Below are 22,561 nucleotides of genomic sequence, written 5' to 3' on the forward strand. Positions count from 1 at the left end.
AATGGTATGTATTTTGTAATACTGATTGTGGTTGACATGTAAATAAATATTTGATTCTGATATGCTCTAATAAGTTTTGTAAAATCATATGATTGTATTTTATGTAAATTGTTAAGTGGTATTTAGTGAAAGATTTAAAATTATTCACTATTTTGTACAAGTAAATATTTTTAAAAAAATCAATGTGACACCTCGGATTCGTATTCGGGTCAGGTATGAGTTGGGAGTGTTACATTGAATTTTCGATTTACTCAAAAAACCATAAATTTGACTATGTATTTTTATAACTTTACAATTTAGTCCCTGATTTCATTATTTGTTTCAATTCCTTATTCATTTTAAGTTTATTTTTTTACCAAATTCAAACCACATGCTCCTAAACTATAGTAGAATACATGTGTACTTTCAATTCCTCTTTTTGATAACAAGTTTTTTATTTTTCAATTTAGTCCTTCAAATTTTCATAATTTCCTTATTTCTTCAATTCATCATTTATTTTAAGTCAATTTTTTTTATTAAATTTGAGCTACATGCTTCTAAACCATAGTAGAATACATGTGTACTTTCAATTCCTCTTTTTAATAATAAATTTTTTACTTTTCAATTTAGTCCTTTAATTTTTCATAATCTCCTTGTTCTTTCAATTTGTGATTTATTTTAAGTCCATTTTTTACCAAATTTGAACCACTTAATCATATATCACAATAGAATACATATGTAACTTCAATTGTTATTTTTTAACTAAAGATGTATTCTCTTTTTTATTTAGTCCCTTAACTTTGCATTTGACTCAATTTGATCTTTTGACTACAATTATTTGCAAATTCTTTCTTCTCATCAATTCTTTGACTCATTTATCTTCTCATCAATATTTTACCCTCAAAATAATTTCTTTAAAATATAATATTATGAACATATTTCATAATTTTAGATTAATTTTGATATAATAGTTAGATAAAGTCAAAAAATTGAAACAAATCATTGTCATAATACTATAAATAATTATAATAAAATTAATATAGAAACTCGAATAATTCGACTCGAAAAAATTTCGAGTTAAATTCGAGTTGTAAAATACGACTTGTCAACTCGAATAACTCAAAAAAAATTTACTCGACTCGATCGAATATTCACCCCTACCTTCTATGAACTAAAACATAATTCCGATACTCAGCAGGGGCTGGAAATGGCATCTGATTCCATTTCTATAAACTAAAAATTTGTTTGTTTAATCCTAATCCAGCATCTGTTCTTCCAACTGCTGCTGGTTCATGTAGCAAGAAAAAAAGGGGCCAAACTCATTTTCTTCTATATTTTATTGATTTCTTAGATAATGCACAGGTAGTTACCTTGCATACGGCGCTTCCATGTGTAGGAAGGTGGCAAGGATCAGTCGAGCAGTACTAGAAAAATGAGTCTGATGGTAGGACCACGGGGAGGAAATGGCGGAACACCTTGGGACGATGGGATTTATCATGGGGTAAGAGAAATCATACTTGTTTATGATCGTTGCATCGACTCGATCAAAGTGATTTACGGTAAGAACAGTAAGCCTGTCACGGCGGTGTAGGAAGAAGCAAGACAGCTGAGGTTAACCTAGGAACATTTTCCGTTTTGATGTGTTATAATCATTATAATCACTCAATACGATTTATGCTGTCCAAATTAAGCTAAAGTTCCCAGAAGAATAGTTGATCAGTGTAACTGGTCCCTACTGTCCTGTGGTTCAGGGACGTAACGTTTAAGAGTAACTGAAGAATGTTCAGTACATTGGGATCTGAAGGAACGCCCTTCTCTTTCTCCATGGAGGGAGGACTAATTGCGGGGTTCAACGGGTGAAGTGGATGGTATCTCGATCCAAACGGGTTCCATCTGTCTCGTGTTCAGTCTCCTAAGCTCTTTCAGAAGGTGCAGCAAGGATTTCTAAGGCATACCAGTAGCGACTCAAATGCACCCGTCTAGCCTAGTAGGATTTCAAAACGCCCCTTTCCCTTAAATGCATACAGATGCAGAAGTTCATCATGAAGATCACAGCAGGCAGGCACCTGTGCTTTTGAAACCAACCCAAGCTATTTTGTTAATAGCATCTCAAAAGCACTTTTCAACTGCAGCAAACAATGTTAGTAATACTAACCCTTAATCTAATTGATTTGTTCAACCGTACTTGCAAGATGATGATCCAAAATGATTATGTGCATTAAGCATCTACCTAATCCATACACTTCCTTTTTATCAATAAACCTAATCCACACACTTAATGGATAATAAATGAGTGAACCAATTCTCAACCCTCACAATCACAAGAATAAATACATTCTTTGATCATACTAATGCATTCATAGAGATCAAATCATCCCATAAACACACTAAAGGCACCAGATCATTTATATGAAACAAGCACAACATGAAACAATTGAAAGAGCACAATTCAGTACTATATGCACATACAACAAGATCTTTAACCATAAATCATAATACTAAATATCAGTCTTACAGTTTATCACAAGTTCATTCAAATGGATTCCACCATTTTTTTAACCTCGAGCCTTAAGCTCAGCAAGTCCTTGAGAAATCGTCCTCGTCAACCTTCTCCTGCGTCTTGGTGGGCACCGCATGAGCGGCGGGCTGTGGCAACCCAACAGAGACCTCCAACCCGTAATCATCAGCCACTTGTTGCATCAAGCTGTTGACTTCGCCTTCTGGTGTGGATAATGAAGTAGAGCCAGCCATAGCACTCTCTCATGAACTCTGCCTGGACCTCCATATTCACAAACTGCTTCTCGAATTTATCCATTGTCTCCGACATTTTCTGCAAATTGCCTGTATCATACAAAAAATTCACATAAAAATTAATTCAAAGTGTAGTAATTAAAAAAAGGGCTAATATAAATATCTGTATCTCCACGATAAACCCTAAAATTCCCCAGCTCCTACAAAAATCAAGGAATAAAAAGTGAAACTTTTGAGGGAGAAATTACCGGTGGCCAGGGACAATTCAAGAGACTTGACGATATTACCCATGGACTTGTTAATTGTGGTCATCTTAGACTGGGTGTCGAGCCTGAGAACCACAGCATCGAGTCGAGAGGCGAGACGCAGGTAGTTCATCTGCTCGGTGCGCTTACGTATGGCGTTCTCGGCGTAGATCCGAACACCGTCCATGTTACCTTTCTCGATCGCCTTCTTCACCTTCAATTTCTCGGATTTCTCTTCCTTTTCGCACTTCTTCGCCTGGCGTTGCGATCTGGTTCAACAGCTTCTCGGTGTTTCCCATGGCTAGATTTTTCTGGATGTTTGCAGAGAAATTTTGATTTTGAGAAAGATTTAAAGGAATTTTAATTCAGAATTTTGGGGATTTGTGTGTTTTGATCGCGTTTTGATTGTGATTTTTGATTCTTAGCTTCGTTTTTTTTTTCAAGGAAATTGGGACGCAAGTGGAAATGCAGCCTAAGGGTGTACCCAACTTCACATACGCCTTTTGGGCCTACAAAAGTCAAATTACCAAAAAAAAAACAAATAGGATAAACTACTTATTTAGTCACCCACATATTACCAAGTTATTTTTCTGATCACTAAATTGCTTTTTTTTCAGAAATATATCTAATATTATATTTCGTTTTTGTTTTGATGATTCCTCATTAAATTTAATTATTGATTTAATGAAAATATTGACGTGTCATAATATAAATGTGTTTATTATAGTATATTTTTCATGAGGTAACTCCTCCTCAGTATAGCACGTATCAATTCGAATTCCCATCGCCTGTCGAAACAAAGATCAACAAAGGCGATGCTTCCATCAATCATCAAAGCTAAGCTCAGACACAAAGATGTGTGGGTTTTGCTTTTCCTCCTCCTCTTTTTTTATGGGATTCTCTGTCTATTTATCCTCGAATCAGTTAAAATCTCAAAACAAGTAGTTTTTGTTTTAAAAAGAAGCATAATATTTAAAAACTCAAAATATCATCAGCCAATTCTCATAATCTGAGATGTACAGTTCTTCAGCCTTCAACTAGCCATAGCTATGCAATGACATGTTATGAAAGCTCCCATGTCGTACTTACCACTAACTTGACGAGCGTAAACCACCACAGTCTTAGCCCATCTCTTGATCTCAGCCTTGAACTTGTTCGAATCGAGATCTTTTAACGAGGATACTGCCTCAGCCGGAAGCTCCTTGAAGGAGAAACACTGGTTTAAGCGTCTGCGCTGTGTTCTTATCGCTAACATTGCCATTGACGGCTTCATTGTCATTACCGAGAGCACCCGATTTCTCAACGAACATAATTTATGTATGTGCAATGGGGACCGAAGAAGAATGTTGGACTTGAAATAATTGGTTTGCGGCCATTGAGCATTTACAAGGGTTGGGGTATTGAACTTTGATAAGTAAGGTCAGTACTTCAAGACGTGCAGCAAAAGTTTTCCTTTGATTTGAACTTTTCAACATTCTTGAAGTTGCAGATAGATTCCTGTGAAAGTTTGGTCCACTTTCATAATAAAACCATGTTTAGTATCCTACATATGCAACTTTTCAAACCCGAATCCTTCAGAAATAACAATATTCTCTACTACAAAGATCATCTAATGATAGGAAAAATGGTTGAGTAATTGATGCAGGAAATAATAACTTGCAAGAATTGAAATTTTGCTTGGCATGGTAATCAACTTTGAAAAAACACATGAAAATAAATATAAATTCTTAATGAAAGTATATTTTTATTAAATATGCAGATGACTGAGCTCGATCGAGTTTCTTAGATATTGAAAATAATGATGTACATGGTTCCCCAGAGTTGCTGTTGTATAGTGTTTAAGGACTTTTTTTACCCTCTCAATTTCAAGGCTTCACCTGACTAATTCAAACCGATAACCCGTATCACAAACCTGGTTTTGGTGAATAAACCTCCTAATGAGAACTTTATGCATACACAAAGACTCAAGAACTCAAGACTTAAACGATATCAACCTAACCTTTTTTTAACAATGGATGGCGTATAAAAACCTACAAACCAATGTATATGTATATAATTAATTAATCTATATTAAAGGGTTGTTTAAAGCGTAAAAGAAATTAAATTAAGTAAATTTTCCAAGTGAATTTGGTTTTCCAGAAGGAAAACACTTGGTAACTGTCATTATTTCTCTCTTGAAAATCACAAAGTGCAATCACACATTTTTAGAGGGGGTTTATTTTAAAAAAAAGATCATCACGTGAATAATATTTTTTAAAAAAATTTTATTTCTTTCATTTGAAGTGATTCTTTTAGGGGGGGAATCACCAAATAATGTTCAATTAAAAATTTTACCGGAGGAAAATGATCAAAATTTTACCATGCTATATCATTCAGAAAACAAACTAGCAAGGAGGCATCAATCTCTGCTTCATAATCTAAGATATGAAATGAAATCCACCACACCAGCCACAACCAAGATTGACAATAAGGTAACTTCAAAATTCGGTTCTAAAAAGAGATGCTAAAAACAACGAAATCACAGCATAATATGGGCTTTACTTCCTGTCATGGATCTTCAATGCTTGCCTGTTCCTCTTCTTGACACCAGACTTGGCAACTTTCAGACTCCTATGCACAGCACTCAGTCTTGCAAGGGCTGCTTTGGTTAAATCCGGCCTGTAGTAGTTGTCTGTCACCTGCAATGATTTGGAACATCGAGCATTAGATAGGAAATGACATAAAAGGAATGCCATGGTGAGACGAGACATAGTTATCACAAATACTAGATAATATAAACTGCAAGAACAGAATTTTAGAGCATTAGTGAAAGCTAATGAATTGAATCTCAAACTAGCATACACAGATTTTCAAAGATATTCTAAAATTCTTTTCATCAAACAAGCACGGTGAACTTAGGAAGCTCAGAAGCCAAGCGTAACAAGTACATTTCACAGAAGAAACCAACAAATGGATCCTCCTTATATGTTATAGCTTCATCACTGCAAGATAAAACTTCAAAAAGGCTCTTCCTACATACCTGGTTTTTAACTGCCTTCACCATCCTTGGGAACTCCTTTTTCATGACAGAGTTGTGGAGCAAGGTCGACGGTTTGTTCTGCTTCTTAGTCTTGGTGGTTGCTAGCAGCACCGACTGATCTTTGTCACCAGGTTGAATGGTTACAGTTTTCTTGTTTGCTAATCCTACAATTACACATATCCAGCAATGAACAAGTAATTTAAAACCCAAACAATGTATTTTGATGTTCAAGGATCCAGTAAAGCTCAGCGATTAAACAATATATAATACAATTTCAACATCATAACTTGTACAAGTGATAAATTTATATACAAATAATTTGCATATGCATATAACATAATCCCCCCTTCACTTTTACTCAACAATATCATGTCTTTAGCAACAAATCTAATATCAATATCATCGAGCTCGAGACCGGAAAACGATAGAAATTTGAGATCAAAACGATACCAGAGTGTTTGTAGGAGTTGAGATTGTAGAGATTGTTGGGCTCTTTGCTGAAGCGAACGCCAGCAGTTCCTCTTCCGAACTGCTTCACTAAGAAACAGTTGTTCTTCTTCACCACCTCCCAAATCAATTGTCCTGGGACTGTCGCCATTTTCTCTGCACCTCTCTGTACCAGATACACCACAGAATGCACCGCTGTTTGTAAGATTTAAAACAGTCTAAAACAAATCAAACAAAATAAATGACGAGTTATTAACACAAAGATAAGATCAGAAAATGAACCTGTTGGTGTTTAGGGTTTATGATAGGAAGACGGGAGCCGCAGTGAGAATGCAACGAACCTGTGAAATTTATGGAATCCTTTTTAGGGTTCCTAAGGTTGAAAGTTGAGTGTTGGGTTTTTTTTGGTTGTGTGGATCACGTTTTACGGCCCAATAACTTTTGGAAACTTAATATTGGGTAAAGTATACCAGAAGTCATTGATTATACATAAGTAATTAATTCAAACACTACACTTTGAGAAATTATAAACTGATCATTAAATTTATTAAACTATTATAAAATAATCACTACAATATTATAATGAAGGTAAAAATTTGAAAAATTTTATAACTTCTGAGAGTTTAATACACTCTGTCTTATATTATTTTAGAAAATAAACACCAAAATTCTATCACCATCATTTGGTAAATTTATCATCAAATATTCATTGATTTAATTTTAATGAGATAAAATATTATCAAATCCTAAGATATAATGAACTTAGAATAGAACAAAGAAAGAAAACATCAAAATTTCCAAAAACAAAACTGAATTGGAATCAATTACGAAATCTATGTCCCAAAGCCATAGAGGAAAATGTACAATTGCCAAAATTTAGGTATTTAAACCCTAAATCAACCTGAATTCATGAAAAAAGAAAAAAACACTAAGTCATGTATATTACCTAATGCCCCCTTTACAATACAACTAATGTTACATTTTCATATATACAAGGCCACTCGTTCTTCAGCATCCTTCAGTCTTTTAACAGTTTCCTTCTACAACAACCCAATGTCTTCTGTTCTGTGGGTTCTAAGATATTAAAGGCCACCTACCGGCCGCCAGGTTCTCTAGTTGAATTTTCGCTGTGGTTTAGATTGCTTACTCATGAGTTTCTTGACGTTCACGATCGGTCAGATGGCCGTGCTGAGCCTTTCAATACTTCATTTATCCTGCTGAAGACTAACTTTAGAGGGATACAAGCTATTACAGGACCTATAGGATTCTCCGCTACCAGTTTCCTGCCAGCCACACCAAGCTTCTGACCGGTTAATGAAGACAATCTTTGAATCTTCTTAGACAATAGACCAGATTTCTTTGCTTTTTTTTATTTACGAGGTGGGAGTTGCGATTGCAATTTTATATGCTTTCTAGGAACTCGTCCACCTGAATTTTGCTTCAATGAATGGTCAGGTTTAGTTCACACCATAGCAGCTTCTTGAGTTGGATTGTCATAGTAATCATCGTTCAAAGCTTCAACTGGAAGAGGGTGACCTCTTACGGCTTTACCATTCAGTTTACTCATGAGAGAAACTAATGGAACATGCTGCGGCTGATAGTCTGCTTTCACATCAATCTTATTCTCATATAATGATGATTCGGCAGAATATGTTTTTCCAGGGAAATCTGTTGTCTGATATCTGGGGTTTACAGTATAGCGGGACTGACGGTATGGAAGCGACCTTTGAGGGTTCACGGAACCATCAGGGAGTACTTTTGCCTCATTGACCCTCTCACACGAGGCTGCCAAGATTTCCAGTCCTTGAATCCATCAAGCTGATCCTCAACAGCTTTGCAGTCAACTTTCTGATTAGAGCCCTGAGAAAATCCATCCATGTGATCCACACCTGCCACATAAGCATTTGGTTCATCAACCATGTCAGCATATTTTCTAGGGTCCTGTTTCTGTTTTTCACTTATTTGTCTCGATTTCCTCTTTCCCTTCAACTGCCACTCTGCTGCACCTTTCTCTATCTTCTGGTTAATACTAGTTGTCCGAACATCCACTGATCTGGTAAAACCAGACTCATTATGCCCCCCAACTTCAGCTTGTCTTCCCATATCACCAACCTCAGGCGTCTCAGATGAACAAGATGCAAATATTGGAGAAAAATCTGTCAGAACCAAAATGATCTATTAGTCTCCAACTCTCCATAGAGGAAAAAATATATCGTATTGCAGCAAATATAAGAGAATAAAGAAAACGGAATCAGGTTCGAGGAGAGACTGCATACACATCGAGTCGTTACAAACTGAAGGTTTTTGCAACAAAAATCCTTAAATAAAACAATCACACAAGGAATACCTTCTTAGACAAAATGAACAATGCAAAAGGGAGCGGATAAGGTACTCTAAACTAGCCTTGTTTCTAACAAATCAGTTGTACCAAAAACAAATTCTGGTAGAAGAAGTGCATATAAAAAAAAGGGGGGGGGGATTCCTTAAACAAGGGGAATCTCGTGTCTTCATTGTAATTAAACTCAAGTCTCCAGGCAAATTGTGATTCAACAGGGACTTCTAGCAGCACAATTCATGTTAACCGTACAAATTATGCCCCTAGTAATATGCAGTTTTAAGTTCAGCTCTTTATTGTGTGTTAACATAAGCATCAATGTGTTTAACTTCCAGTCCAGTCGCACGCTCTTGACTCAAAATTTGTAGGGTTAGAGAATTCATCACGTCCTTGTATCACCAACCCATACGAAGAGTAATTCATTTTCGTGGCACACTAGTACAAACATGACAGCTTTATGTAGTTTTCAAAAGATATATATAAAAATCTTATCAAGGACCAACAATGATCGCAGCAATACAGCACTTGTGACAACAAAAGCTAAATGCAGGCAGGAATATTCCAAAGGATCCACACAAAACCAACATTATGCAGACACATTAGGAACATAGTGAACAATAAAATTCATGAAATAACAAATAATCTAACTCATCCATAATCCGCCCAGCCAAAAGCAACATACACCAAATAAAAGCAAAATCAATACAACAACAATTTGTAAAAGCAGCAAGACATGTTAGGCAGAAAATGCATTAATAATAAGAAATACTATAGTTTATAAATGTATAATCAATAATACCCGCAGATGGTTTATCCTCTCCAAGAAATGGCACATAAAATAGCCTGTCAGAAGATTCATTCCCAGCCAACTCTGGTATGCTCGAAATTTCACTGTCTTGTCTTATTATTAGTTTGAGAAGCATCAGCAGCAAGTTCTGAAACATTTAACGAGACACCATTCTCACAAGAAATTCCAGTACTATCTGAGTTGTTATTATTGTTGTTGTTGTTGATTACTGCAGAAATACTTTTCCGTGATTCATTAGAATCCATTCATGAAACCTTACTGTCAGTGGGTGAAGTACTTGAGCTTGGAAGTTCATCACAAGCAACTGGAACTGACATCATAGCTGTACTCTCCAAAACCTTGGTCAGTGGTCTCCGGCGATTTTTCCTTTTCAGGATTTCATTAACATTTGCCACTTGAGATCTCTTCCTTTTCAGTGATGATGAATGGTTTCTACTACCATTATTGGGACCCACATTAGCCAGGCAGTTGCTAGTGTTTGGTCCACAGAATGAACCATTCTCTTGTTGAACAGACTCCAGAAATCCCACGGCCCGGACTTTTCTCTTTGATCCTACACCCATGCCTAAATTCTCAAGTCCTTTCATTAGTTTGATTCCTTCTGCTCCATCATCCTCTGAATCATTTGGGGTTTTTCTTCTCTTTCTCATCATAGAGCTCCCCTTAGAACCATTAACAAGATTTGACTCTTCAAAGGATATGCCAGATTGTGATAATTCAGGAGCTGAATTCGAGTCATCAATGCCCTTTACGTTGGGCTCATCCATCAGAACCCCCTCCGAGAAAAAAAAATTCTGCTAGAAGTGTTCTAAAAACAATATGATCTTCAAAAGTCAATCCTTAAAGTCCGTTTCGAAACAGACCCAAGCCTCCAAAATAACCGAAAAGCAGTCAACTGCTTGAACCGATGCATACACCGTTCAAAACCTGAAAAAATCAATTAAAAAAACAGCTTATTCAGCATGCGACTAAAATCGTCAAAGAAAACCCCCAAAACCCAGAAAAGAGGAAGGCGTGGAAGAGAGATAAAACCTAAGTTAGCACTAATTTATGCAGGAAAACTGATTTAGATGCTAAAGACAAAAACCCCATTTTAAACCAAAAAAGAAAAAGAAAATAAAAGATCTGAGGAACTTTTTTTTCTTTCTTATTGAAAATTACTGTGTGTTTCCCTTTCAACTATTCAATTAAACGCCCATTTTTTCTGGGTTTTTCTTTCCATACTTGAAAACACTTGTAAGTGCTGTAAGCTTCATCTTTTCATGAATGATTTGTCAAAAAAATTCACTGGGATTCTCTTCTATTTCTTCTCTGCAAGTACATATAGGGGGTAGAAGGATAGGAGAAAGAGAGCCTTTTTTCTGAAGAAAACGAAGAACGGGGAAAGGCTTCTCTGATAGGACTTTGAATCATCAAACAAGTTATTAAAATTAGGGTAAACTACTCAGTTTTTACCACTAATGTTTTATAAGTTACAAATAGGTCATTAACGTTATCTTTTATTAAAAATTGATCACTCACCGTTAACATGGGAAAATACACTCGTGGCCTTAACAGCAGTTAACATTGCTTACCTAGATGATATAATTATAAAAATAATCCATGTTATTTATATATTCTTTCAATTTGATCATAATTTTAATAAATTAAAATATATTTATTTTTAATTCTTATAAATAATGATATATTTTTCAAAAAGGAATTCAAAATTTTAAAATTAGTTATAAAAACAAAAAATTAGCTTCTTATAATTTAATTTGTCATTAAATCTTTTAAATTAAATTTTAAAATTTAAAATTTGCGAACTGTTGACGTCGTTTCCTTCTCATTTTCCCTGGGTTCATCAAATGGTAATTCTCTTCAAACCTACTTACAACACTCCCCAACTATTCATACCCTACGGCTCTACTTATTAATGGTTTATGCATGTATTTCTTATTTTGCCTCATGAATCAGGGGAGCAAAAATCCAAGAGGTTAGTTGTTGCACTCGGAATCAACCTCAATTTTGCCTTTCTCATACTTCTCGCATTTGCACTACTTTGGCACAGAAAGAAACGGGAGAGGCCAACGATTCTGAATATTAGTGATTGGTGACAACAACTAAAAAATTGTTTAAAGTGTTTTAATGTTGTCACATGTATGTTGCAGACAAGCAGGAAGAGGACCTTATTAGCCTCGGTAACCTTAGAAACTTCACTTTCAGGGAACTCCAGCTTGCGACGGACAACTTCAGTTCCAAGAACATACTAGGCACAGGAGGATTTGGTAATGTCTACAAGGGAAAGTTAGGAGACGAGACCCTAGTGGATGTGAAGCGGCTAAAAGACTTGACATGAAGTTTCGGGGAGTCGCAATTCAGGACCGAGTTGGAGACGATCAATTTGGCGGTTCACCGTAATCTGCTTCGTTTAATTGGATATTGTGCTACTTCTCGTCTACCCCTATATGTCTAATGGCAGTGTGGCATCCAGGCTCAGAGGTTAGTCCTAGCTTGGCTGTTACTTTTCTCATTCAATTATCATGCCGGACAAGTTGGTTTTTTTAACTTCATTTGTTTTTTTTTTTCAGATTTAGGGATACAAAATTATTATTAAAAAGATTTATGTTGCGATAAAATTTAATTTAAAAAATTTAATGACAAATTAAATTATAAGACGTTAATATTTTTGTTTTTATAACTATTTTAAAATTTTTGATTTCTTTTTTTAAAAATATATTATTATTTATAAGAATTATAAATAAATATACTTTAATTTATTAAAACTATGATCAAATTAAAATAATATATAAATAATATAGACTATTTATGTAATTATACCATCCAAGTAAGCCTGTTAACTACTGTTAACTACTGTTAACAGGCCACGTGTGTTTTCCGTAGCACATGTTAACGGCGAGTGATCAATTTATAACAAACAATAACATTTATGACCGATTTGTAATTTTTAAAACATCAATGGTGAAAAAGAAAACTTACCCAAAAATTAGTGACCATTGGAGTAGTTTACTCTTAAAATTAAAACGAACCTTTTGCTGCCCTTTGGCTTTTTTGGTTGAAAATTGGGAGAAAGGAGGGAAAAAAAGAAAAAAATATACTAAAAACCGACAAGTTAGTGTACTCTGTTTCCGCACGTTAGTAACATACGAATGTTTTCCAAACCGTTGATCTGCACTGGCTGGTGAAATCTAACGGTGTCTAATCCATTTACATTTGAGGGAAATTAGGAGCTTATTCATTTAATTACTTTATTTTCTTGTGAACCCCTAACTTTTCTATCAAGTTTCCTCTTCCTATTAAAATGATCTTTCTAGGATTACAAGATTAACAAATACCATACTTAGGTTTTTATAATAAAAAAATGCGTACATTTGAATTCAATGAGCGATCTTAAGAACTCATCAAACAACTTTAGTGATAAAAAAAAAACGAATATTGTTCTCATCAAATGTCAGGTTCAAGCCACTGCAAAGTGTGAGAACGTTGTTCAATAATTAAATTCTAAATATATATTATCTTGTAATCACTTAAGATTATTCCAAAGAAAAAAAAAACTTACTTTTAATGTAATAGACATATGAATTCTTTGATTACAAGGGCGTTTTTATCTCTTCAAATTAAATGTTTCTATTCCAACCTTACAACAGTCATCATATATTGCTCATGCAAATTCCTATTCCAATAAAATTCTAAAATAACAACTCATCCATTTCCATGTCTTGCACTACCCACTACTACATTACATGTATGTTACAATGATAGTTGTCATGTCTCTAATATTTTTTTTTATCCGGTAAGGATTCCGATGACGATACGAAGATGTTGATGAGCTCTGCAGTTTTCCTGCTATGGAGTGAATGAGTCTCCAAATGGTGGTCATTGGTAGTGAAAAACAACAAATTAACTTTCTTTTTCTATACACATCCTTGATCAGTCATGGCTTGAGCTATGGCCAGAAAGGCAGAGATGACTGCTCCATGTAGCAACGCCCTGTTAAACGATAACGAAGAATGAGAGTAAAGAATAGTTATCTTGGAGTTCAGAAGAACATAATATCAGCTACTACCTATCTTGGTCCGACTCTTCAAGTACAAATGTTAGATGTTATTAGGACATGAGCATAGGATATGACCCTCTAAGACTCTCTGAATACATAAGAAAACTAAAAGAGAAAGGAACATAACTGTGTCGGATGTACCGACATGGCACCCAATACTCGCACCTGAGACTGAATAGCATAGGTCACTAGATCTTAGATTCTCAAGCAATGTATTTCCAGCTAATTATATTTTCCAAAGCCTGCCAAGATCATTAGGAGAGTATAAAGAGGATCCCCAAATAGCCACACAAAATAGAAGGGCTATAGAGTTGTTCTGGTCCAGAGCACAACTGTATAATATGTATTGTAGAACTGAATTCGACTTTAGAAAGAACAGCCGGACTACATTTTGGTGAAAGAAACTGGTAATACAAGATCAGCAGCATGTAAAAATTAGTATTTTGATTCATGTACTATTTGCCAAAGGAAAAGATTACAGAGCAAAAAAGGCCCCAGCCTCGCTTTCTTACTACTATGATGGCAGTGTTAGTGCTAACACCGAAAAAAAGAACTTACTTGGGACTTTCTTTCTGATAACCGAAATCATTGCTGCTTTGAGTGCTCTGTTGAATGTCTGCTTCATTGCTTCCTGCACGTCGCAGAGAAAATGATCTTCACCTAATTTGGTCATAACTAGATATAAAGCTAATTGTCGAGTTAAAGAAGGAAGAAATCTAAAGTTATGATTGAAAAAACAAAAGAAGCCAACTCAAATTCGCTAGTATCAAACTGACACTATGTTTACAATTTCAATACTTCCAATCATGACAAAAGGTATTATAAGTTGAACACATATAGTTACCAAGATCTGACTATTTCGACATTTGGACAGATCTATTACATGAACAGCTTCTTGGACAGATTGTATGAACCCAACCTCAAGAGGGTCGCTTTTCAGTGCAGCTTCAATAATTGATCCAGCTGTTTTGGACATAAGAGCTTCAATTGTGGAATTTTTTTTTCCCAAGGAATGTACAAAATGAATTTAAGGGCTAGACAGTTAATCCTTTTGTAAGAGGGAAAAGGAAACAAAAAGCATATCTGCAATTATCAATGTTAAAACATTTGCACGCTAACATCACATAATTAAAACAATCATTCAAAACAAAATTTTATAGAAGAGGTATTTAGTTCATGAAAAAACGAGTAGTAGTTAAAACCTCCAAAGTTCATTCTGAAATTTTCACTGTTAAAGAATTTGGGAGTTGAGAGACCATTGACATCTGCTTACTTTCATCTTGCTCTTCCGCAGAGGGTTCTAGTGATGATAGGCCACCAAGGAGAGGGGTGTTGGCAAATGAAGGGTCATCATCTCCAGGTCCAATTTCCAAATCAATCTCATCACCAATATCCCTAACCAAATCCCTTTGTGCTTGAATCAAATCCATATCATCCATGGAAGGATTCATCCCTAACCCACCACCTGGTAGCAGCATTAGCATGACCATTTCACCCACATCTTAAAGAACTAGGTTTCCTGCCAACATAAGACACCACATATTTGAGAAAAAAGAAATACACTTACTACTGAGCTTCCAACTGATCAAAGGGAAACAAAAATTCAGATTTCTCCCTGAACTAAAAGAAACTATGATATTTCAGTCATCATCCAAAAATCAAAAGAACAACTTGTAATGAATCTGGATGTTCGAAAGCAGAAAAGAGAAAAGTAAAATGGAGGAAAAGTAAAGAACAGAGTAGGGGAAGCTACTCTTGTGCACAGAATTGAGTACAACAAAGTATGGCGTCTATGTATAGTAACCGACGTAATCTGATTTGAGGAAACATCAAAAAGTGAGGTTTTGAGGGGATTTCTCTCCATCTAAAGAACAAATAAGAAAAGCTCCCAAACATGATAGAGTGGTCCTTTCACTTGTTTCCACTCTACCCTCATCTACTCTCCCTCCTTCCAAACATAATGTAAATGCATCAATTGCTTCAACTTCAAAGTATTACATTTTGTTGCATTTCAAACAAATAAGAACACAAAATTCAAAATTAAACCTTCTTTTCATTGCCTAGTGTATACATTTTTATTGGGATGGTTAAATAACTGCTGGTGACTAAAATAAGCATGGAGAACCTATGAACTCAAACCAGAAATAATCTTCAACCTTTCAACAATTCAGGGTAGTAAAACATGGTCAACTTGACACAAAAAGATCAAGCACATAAAAAAACCCAACATTCTTGTATCTAAACTTACTTTCCAACATATTTCATAACCTAACCAGTAATAACCTTTCTGGTTCCAAATAAAAGGATAAGCAAAGTCTGGCAGTAAATTCTATTATAAACACTTCAAAAATCGAAAAACTGAAATCAATCTCAGAGCAAGAAAATCAGCCATTGTTATATAATTCAAAGCCAGCCAGTTGACATAAAAATAATCAATAATCCCAGAACTAAAAGAGTGATGAATTCAGATTTTCAACGTATCCAGAACTTAATTTGGAAGTTCAAGTAACACCTAGAAGCTAAAATCAAGGGGAAAACAAGGAATTACGTTGGTAATGCTGGATAACGGTAACAACTAACAACTTTGATAAGAAAAAAAAGTGGCCCGAATTCCGAAGTCCCTTCAAATACTGGGCACTTTTCTTGTGCCCTAATTCTACTTTCTCGTTTTGTCTAAATTCGGTGGTTTGGGTACCGATATCTCCTCCCCTATCTCTATACCTACATAATATTTTCAAATCTACCACCGTCCACCACTCATAATAGGTAAAAAAATTTAAATCCGCACCCGCTCACTCGAGTATATTCTCAAATTCATCCCCACACTCACTATCCAACTGAAAACGTACATGGCTAGACCCGTCTAACAACAACCTTAAGTTATACATAATCAACAAACAAAAAACAAACACGACCATTAAGAAGCATAATATTAGTCTCTAAAATTATACCTAAATCTGTAATGGTCTAAAATTTAATTGGTATTTAGTTTGCGGGTGAATGTGGGGTGGACGAATGCGAAGCGGGCATATGCGGGGTGGGTAAGGTCTCAAACCCATCACCCACCCACTACCCGCGACGGGTACCACTTTCTAAATCCACACCCGCCCACTACCCACTAAAGTTATACCCATCTCCGCCACAATTGGAGCGGGTACGGTACAGAATCCACGAAATTATACCCGTTTGCCATCCCTATCCTCGGCGATTGATTTCGGTAAAAAGCATATAATGGGATAAAATTAAGGCTTAATGCCCAATTAAGTGCCCAAATTATATATTTTTTGCTAAATAAGTGTCTACATTTTTTTACATATTCGAATGTCTAAATTTAACAAATGTTAACACTTTAGGTGCCTGGACCATCAACCACGTTAGTTTTTCTCGTTAAGTGACACGTGTCACAACCTGATAATATAAAAATTATATATTTTTTTAAAAAAGAAAACATTTAAATTTAGAAATAACCCTTAAACTTAAACATATAAGTCGAGCATATTAGATCTCCCAATTTAATTTAGACCAAGTCAAAGGGGTATTGGGCTTAAATTGGCCCTAGAGTTAAGAGAAAATGGGGATTTTAATTTGGGATAAAGAGTGAGGGACCAAAAGTTTTAGTTTACCCATTTTTCAAATTCAAGGATAGAAACCCCTTTTTATAAGTATTTTTCACATGAGTTACCCACAAATAAAAACTCTTTCATTTTCTCTTATCTTCTGTCTTCCTTTTCTTCCTTAAAACAAGTAAAAAGGTGGAAGCTTTTCGAATCTCAAGCCCAGTTAGAGTCAACCAAGGTAAAATTCTTAACCTTCATCCATTAAGTTTTATTTCATGCCTTTAATCTCAGGTTTTTGTGTTGGTTTTAGAAAATGGGGTTTTGGGAGTTTAAAAAGGAACCAAGTGTTTTAAGATCGTTTTTGGTAAATTTGAGTTATAGAGAGTGTTTTTATGTTAAATCAAGTGCCTTGTTTAGATGGTAATTCATTTCTTGCCTTAATTAGAGAAGGGGTGAGAGAGTTCAAAAGCTAAAGATAAAGGAAAGGTGATTTCCTAGTTGAATTCAGAGAGATTTTAGCAGCCAAGGAAGCCATGTTACACACTCACAACTTCCTCATATCGGTTGTGGGTCATTAGAAATGAGTTTTACCTTGAGAGTTAGTTATAAAGCTTAGTGATGTATTTTAATGGTAAATTTAATGTTTGATGTTTATAGCATGTTCAAAAGCCTTATTTATGACTCTTATGATCACATTAGACTTAATTAATGATTGGAAACCTCAATAGACAATTTGGGGAGAGTTTGAGTGTCAAATTCGTGCCCAAGCAGGGCATTCTAGTCCATTAGTATCGGTATTGAAAGAACAATACGATATTGTTCTTTGTGAAAGTCTAAAACCCAACATTGTATAAGGGCAATATCAATACCCATTCAAGGAGTATTGATACTCGAGGTCCAGTATCAGTACCTAGATGGTCGATATCGATACTAAGGTATTTTTAAAAATATTGAACCTAAATTTGGTATCGAATACTCAGGAAAGTATCAATACCCCAATACCAGAGTATCAATACTTCCTAAACCAAGTAGTATATAGCAGAAGAAAAGTATCGATATCAGCAGGTTGATATCGATACTGAATGGTTGGCATCGATATCTACGGGCAGACTTGGATGAGAAATATGAGAAATGTTATGGGAGTTGAGGTTTCCAAAAGCTTATAATTACTCCCAAATAAAACTACAAGTGAGAACAGTAGTAATGTTTAACTCAAACGTGGAAATGAGATAAAGCAGGGTGAAATAAGACGAGTCTTGTTTGAATGCTCGGGAAACGATCAGAACACATGAGTTCCTTTAGAAAAGCTAGAGGTATCGATGTATAAATGTAGTTCGTATATCCTTAGGTAGTGCATGAGGGACTTTAAATAGACTAACTAGGGCGGGAGGTCCGATACTCGCGAAGGTTGGGATAGTCGAGGGTATGGTGTCCGATGCAGATATTCGGGACATATCCTCGGTAGACTAGAGAAGTGTGTGAGCTCTGAGATGCATAGATCCCTCAGTCGCACCATGATATCTACCATAGAGTAGAGAGTGAGTATACAAGTATACTCATTAAAGCAAAGCAGTAGACTTCATAGTTTGAGCCTTTCAGGGATATACAATTAGTATGATTTAGTTGTTAATGTGGCACTAAGCTAGTTAGCTCAGTGTTTGGAATTTGTTTTCTTATGCAGATTAGGTGGAGCTGTTGAGGAGCTTAGATTGACCGAGTTCCAGACCCAGAACAGATCAGAGTACGTCTCAAGTTTCTGAAGTGCATGTATATTTATAAACCATGTTGGAGTCATAAATGTATTTTAAAGTCAGTATATATTATTATTTTTTAATGTAAATGTTTATTTTGGGAGCTCCTCGGTGTATAGTTTTAGTTATATTTTTACAATTGAATTTATAAAGAAAATAGTTGTTTTAAAGTAAGAGAAATAAGAAAAAGGTTGGTCAGTCACTCTGATGGTTTCGTGTAGTATCATAGCCAAATTTTTAGAAAAATAGAAATTTAATAAAATGTTAAAATTTAGAATTAATTTGGTTGAAATTTAGGGACTAAATTGAAAAAATCAAAGTTGATAGACCATTTAAGGAAGTTTCAGATAATTCAAGGACTAGAACCTAAATTTTACCATTTTATTACCTAGTAAAATAAATTTACCCTAATCGGGTAAACCCTAAATTTCCCTAAATCAAATCTAATCCCTAACCCCACAAATATATTCCCCGTTGAATCTTTTACCGGCCAAATCCATTGTCGTCCGGCCTCCCCAGCCCGAGCCACCACCACCAAAATACTCACCATCGAATGGTGATCAAAACCCAACCCCTGATTCATCGAGAAACAGCGTTGTTCTCCGTGGATTCGACGACGAAAAACAGTCGAAAATCCTCCATCGTCAAATATATCTTCGTCAATTTCGGTCGCGTCCGACATTGTTTCGCATTACCGCTGCCTCCACTACACTCATCAGTGTCGTGCGATCAAAACCCGATCGATTTTGTTCATCGTTGACTCGCCGTCGCCAACCACCATTGGTAAGTTAATGATTGGTGATGGTCTGGATTGGTTTATGGATGATTTTGGATTAATTTTAGATATAATTGAAGCTAATATTGAATTGGGAGTAATCGACTGGTAAAATGGTTCCCGGATGCTACCATACTCCTGCAGTGCGCGTGGTGGTTTCCGGACGTTCCAAGAAAATTCTGGAACCTGTCCAGGAAGAACCGAACTGGGTTGACCTGACCCGAACCAATTTTACCTGACTCGAACCGTTGACCTGATCCGAAACTGTTGACCTGATTCGAACTGTTGACCAGTCAGACCACTGACCTTGACCGGGTTAGATCGTTAACTTTGACCGGTCTGACCGTTGACTTTGACTGAAAAAATCAAAATTTTTGAAAAGACATATTTTATGTTTTTCGACGTCCTTAGCCCAATTTTGAAGTCTGTTTCCTTAAATTCTAACCTGAAAGCCTCCAAATTGACCGTCAAACCTAAATATGCTTACATAATCAAGTGTTTTAATTTTGGAATAATTAAATTAAGACTTGAGACTGGTTAATTGTTGTTATTTGAAGGTATTTGAGACTTATCTGATCGCTCGCCAGCTCGACCCAACTCTTCTTTATCCGTTAGATCGCGTGAGCCGATAGTCACTCGTATGAACCGTGAACTTTATGAATACCCCGATTGGAATATTACTTCAATATTAACTCAGTTTGCTATTAATTAGGTTTGAGCACTGTAGTAGAGCGAGACAAGGCTGGTGTTCAGTAGTTTTGCTGTGTGCCCCTTTTTTCATGAGGTGTGTTCCCTTTGTGCTACCCGGTTGTTTTATATGATTTAATATATGTTTCACTGAAATTTATGATTCAATGGATGATGATTCATGAACTTTGATGGAATGATGCATGATATTTGTTGAAAACATTTTGATGTTTCGATATAACAAATAAAGTGTTAATTAATTTTAAGATTTATATTCGATTTAAATATTATATTCGATTCAATTATTCGAATATCACTAATATTACCCCAAGTTTTCAAATATCAATTTTTACTCCTTACTAAATGGAAAACTAATATTTATACTTAAAGAATTTTTGAAATAATTTTTACAAAGTATTTCGAACCATAATCGAGTCAAAATTAAGTTTTTAATAGGGAGGTACCGATACCTCTTTAATGAGTATCGATACCCCTCAAACATCGAATGCAAAAGAGGTACTGATACCCTACAGGGTACCGATACCCCTTTATATAGAGGTATCGCTACCTAGCCAAAAGGTACTGATACCCCTCATTTGATTTTGACTCCGAGAAATAACAGAATGCAAAATGGGCACCGATACCATGACAGGTATCGATACATCTTTACATAGTAGTATCGATACCCCCTTGAGAGGAATCGATACCATTATTTTTGCAACAGTCGAAATATTTGAATTTTATACAGGTAGTATCAGTACCCTTATAAAGGAGTACTAATACCCATAAGCTCCCAACAACTTTTTGAAGTGGAAAACATACAACAACGGCTCTATTGACTTCATGATCATCCTCAACGTTCAGAATTCATTCAAGGGGTATTTAAACAAGTCTTGAAGCCATTGATGAACAAGAAGAAACAAGTTTTGAGAAATAATTCAAAGAGAGAAAGGCTTAAACTTATTGTTTGAGTAATTCAAGCCAAAATCCATTCAATATTCATTTTGCTTTCAAGAACACCATTTGTGCTCAATTGTATTCATTCTTGAGTGTTCTTTCTTTGTTCTAGAATTGTACAAACATCTTACCTTGTGAGGTTTTTCTGTAAGTTTGTAAAATTTGTAAGTTTCTTTTTGATAAGAGAGTGCCTCAAGAATTTGAGGTATAATTCTTGAGGGAGTTGTAAGGTTACTGTTTGTCCTCAAAAGAAAGACAAATTAGTGAAATTGTGGAAAATCCTTAGTGCAGATAGCTAGGGTAGTGGACGTAAACTTTGGTTGAAAAAGTCGAATCACTCTAAATCGTTGTGCAAATCTTTTCAATTTTCTGTCAAAGCTTCCACCAAAACTTTAATTACTAATTCACCCCCTCTTGGCTATTTCATCTGATCGATTAACTCAACAATATTTGAATGATTGTTTTCACCAGACAATATGATTTTACTGAATAAGGATAAGGGTAAAGCTTTATCAGGAGTTCCATGATATTTTACTGGATTATTACTTGATTTCTTTCCATATTATGTTTTTAATGCACTAATGGGACACACTAAGCCTCTAGCTCTCTTTTCAAACTATTTTACCCCCTTTTCAGATACTTGTGGATAGGCATTCGTATCAGGCACTCGGAGGATCGACACATTCTTGAAGTACTTTTTGTTGTAATGTTTCTATCTTCCGAATTGCTTTCATTATGGTGACATTGATAAGTGTTTAATTTAGTTAATATTTTGATTTTAAATTACCCCTTAATCATTGGTTTTTGTGGCTTATTTATGCGTTTTGATTCATTTTCTGTGTAGGACGTCAGATTATGGAAATTGCATTAAAAGGACATAGTTCTACAGTTTTTTTATTTTCAGAATCAAAGCTGAATTAGTGGGCATCAAACATCTGACGTTACAATGACATCAACACCTTCTAGAAGGTCTAGTCAGGGCTTCTAGAAGAACGAATTGATTAGCCGCACGTTTCTACAATTCGAATTTGAATTAAACTGAAGGTTTAGGAAAATATTTTAAATATTATATTTTATCTTTGTTTTAGGTATTTTAGTTTAAATAGGTGTTAGTATTTCAATTAGGATTTAAGATATTATTTTAAATAGTATTTTATTTTATTTTAGATATTTTAGTTTAAATAGTTTTAAGT

The 22,561-nt window shown here is 35.2% G+C and overlaps 1 protein-coding gene, 1 long non-coding RNA gene, 1 other non-coding gene and 3 pseudogenes across 3 annotated transcripts; 1 reads left to right on the forward strand and 5 right to left on the reverse strand.

Moving 5' to 3' along the window:
• The first annotated feature begins 1,375 nt into the window (after window positions 1-1,375).
• LOC120154617 lies at window positions 1,376-1,962 on the forward strand (annotated as a pseudogene).
• Window positions 1,963-2,427: 465 nt separating this feature from the next.
• Window positions 2,428-3,439, reverse strand: LOC120154619 (annotated as a pseudogene).
• Window positions 3,440-5,316: 1,877 nt separating this feature from the next.
• Window positions 5,317-6,790, reverse strand: LOC120154620 (60S ribosomal protein L28-1-like). Its single transcript, XM_039166307.1, has 4 exons — window positions 6,724-6,790; window positions 6,445-6,607; window positions 5,995-6,158; window positions 5,317-5,653 (listed from the first exon to the last, which is right to left on the reverse strand). The coding sequence occupies exons 2-4, from the start codon at window positions 6,590-6,592 to the stop codon at window positions 5,513-5,515; spliced, it is 453 nt and encodes a 150-aa protein (XP_039022238.1). The 5' UTR covers window positions 6,593-6,607; window positions 6,724-6,790; the 3' UTR covers window positions 5,317-5,512.
• On the reverse strand, window positions 5,874-5,963 carry LOC120154630. The gene has a single exon (XR_005518895.1). It is a non-coding gene; the product is annotated as a small nucleolar RNA R24 (small nucleolar RNA).
• Window positions 6,791-7,552: 762 nt separating the features above from the next.
• LOC120154622 lies at window positions 7,553-10,497 on the reverse strand (annotated as a pseudogene).
• Window positions 10,498-13,239: 2,742 nt separating this feature from the next.
• Window positions 13,240-14,271, reverse strand: LOC120154621. Its single transcript, XR_005518894.1, has 2 exons — window positions 14,200-14,271; window positions 13,240-13,574 (listed from the first exon to the last, which is right to left on the reverse strand). It is a non-coding gene; the product is annotated as an uncharacterized LOC120154621 (long non-coding RNA).
• Window positions 14,272-22,561: the final 8,290 nt, after the last annotated feature.

The sequence above is a fragment of the Hibiscus syriacus genome, unplaced genomic scaffold, assembly GCF_006381635.1.
Source record: "Hibiscus syriacus cultivar Baekdansim isolate YM2019G1 unplaced genomic scaffold, ASM638163v2 tig00111137_pilon, whole genome shotgun sequence".
In the NCBI taxonomy this organism is placed as follows: domain Eukaryota; kingdom Viridiplantae; phylum Streptophyta; class Magnoliopsida; order Malvales; family Malvaceae; genus Hibiscus; species Hibiscus syriacus.

Excerpts from the sequence above, each read along its gene's own strand:
- LOC120154620 (XM_039166307.1), bottom strand. The coding sequence starts at position 6,592 with ATGGCGACAGTCCCAGGACAATTGATTTGGGAGGTGGTGAAGAAGAAC. Across the intron at positions 6,159-6,444 it reads CAACTCCTACAAACACTCTG|GATTAGCAAACAAGAAAACT; the intron begins GTATCGTTTTGA and ends GTGTAATTGTAG. Across the intron at positions 5,654-5,994 it reads TGAAGGCAGTTAAAAACCAG|GTGACAGACAACTACTACAG; the intron begins GTATGTAGGAAG and ends AAATCATTGCAG.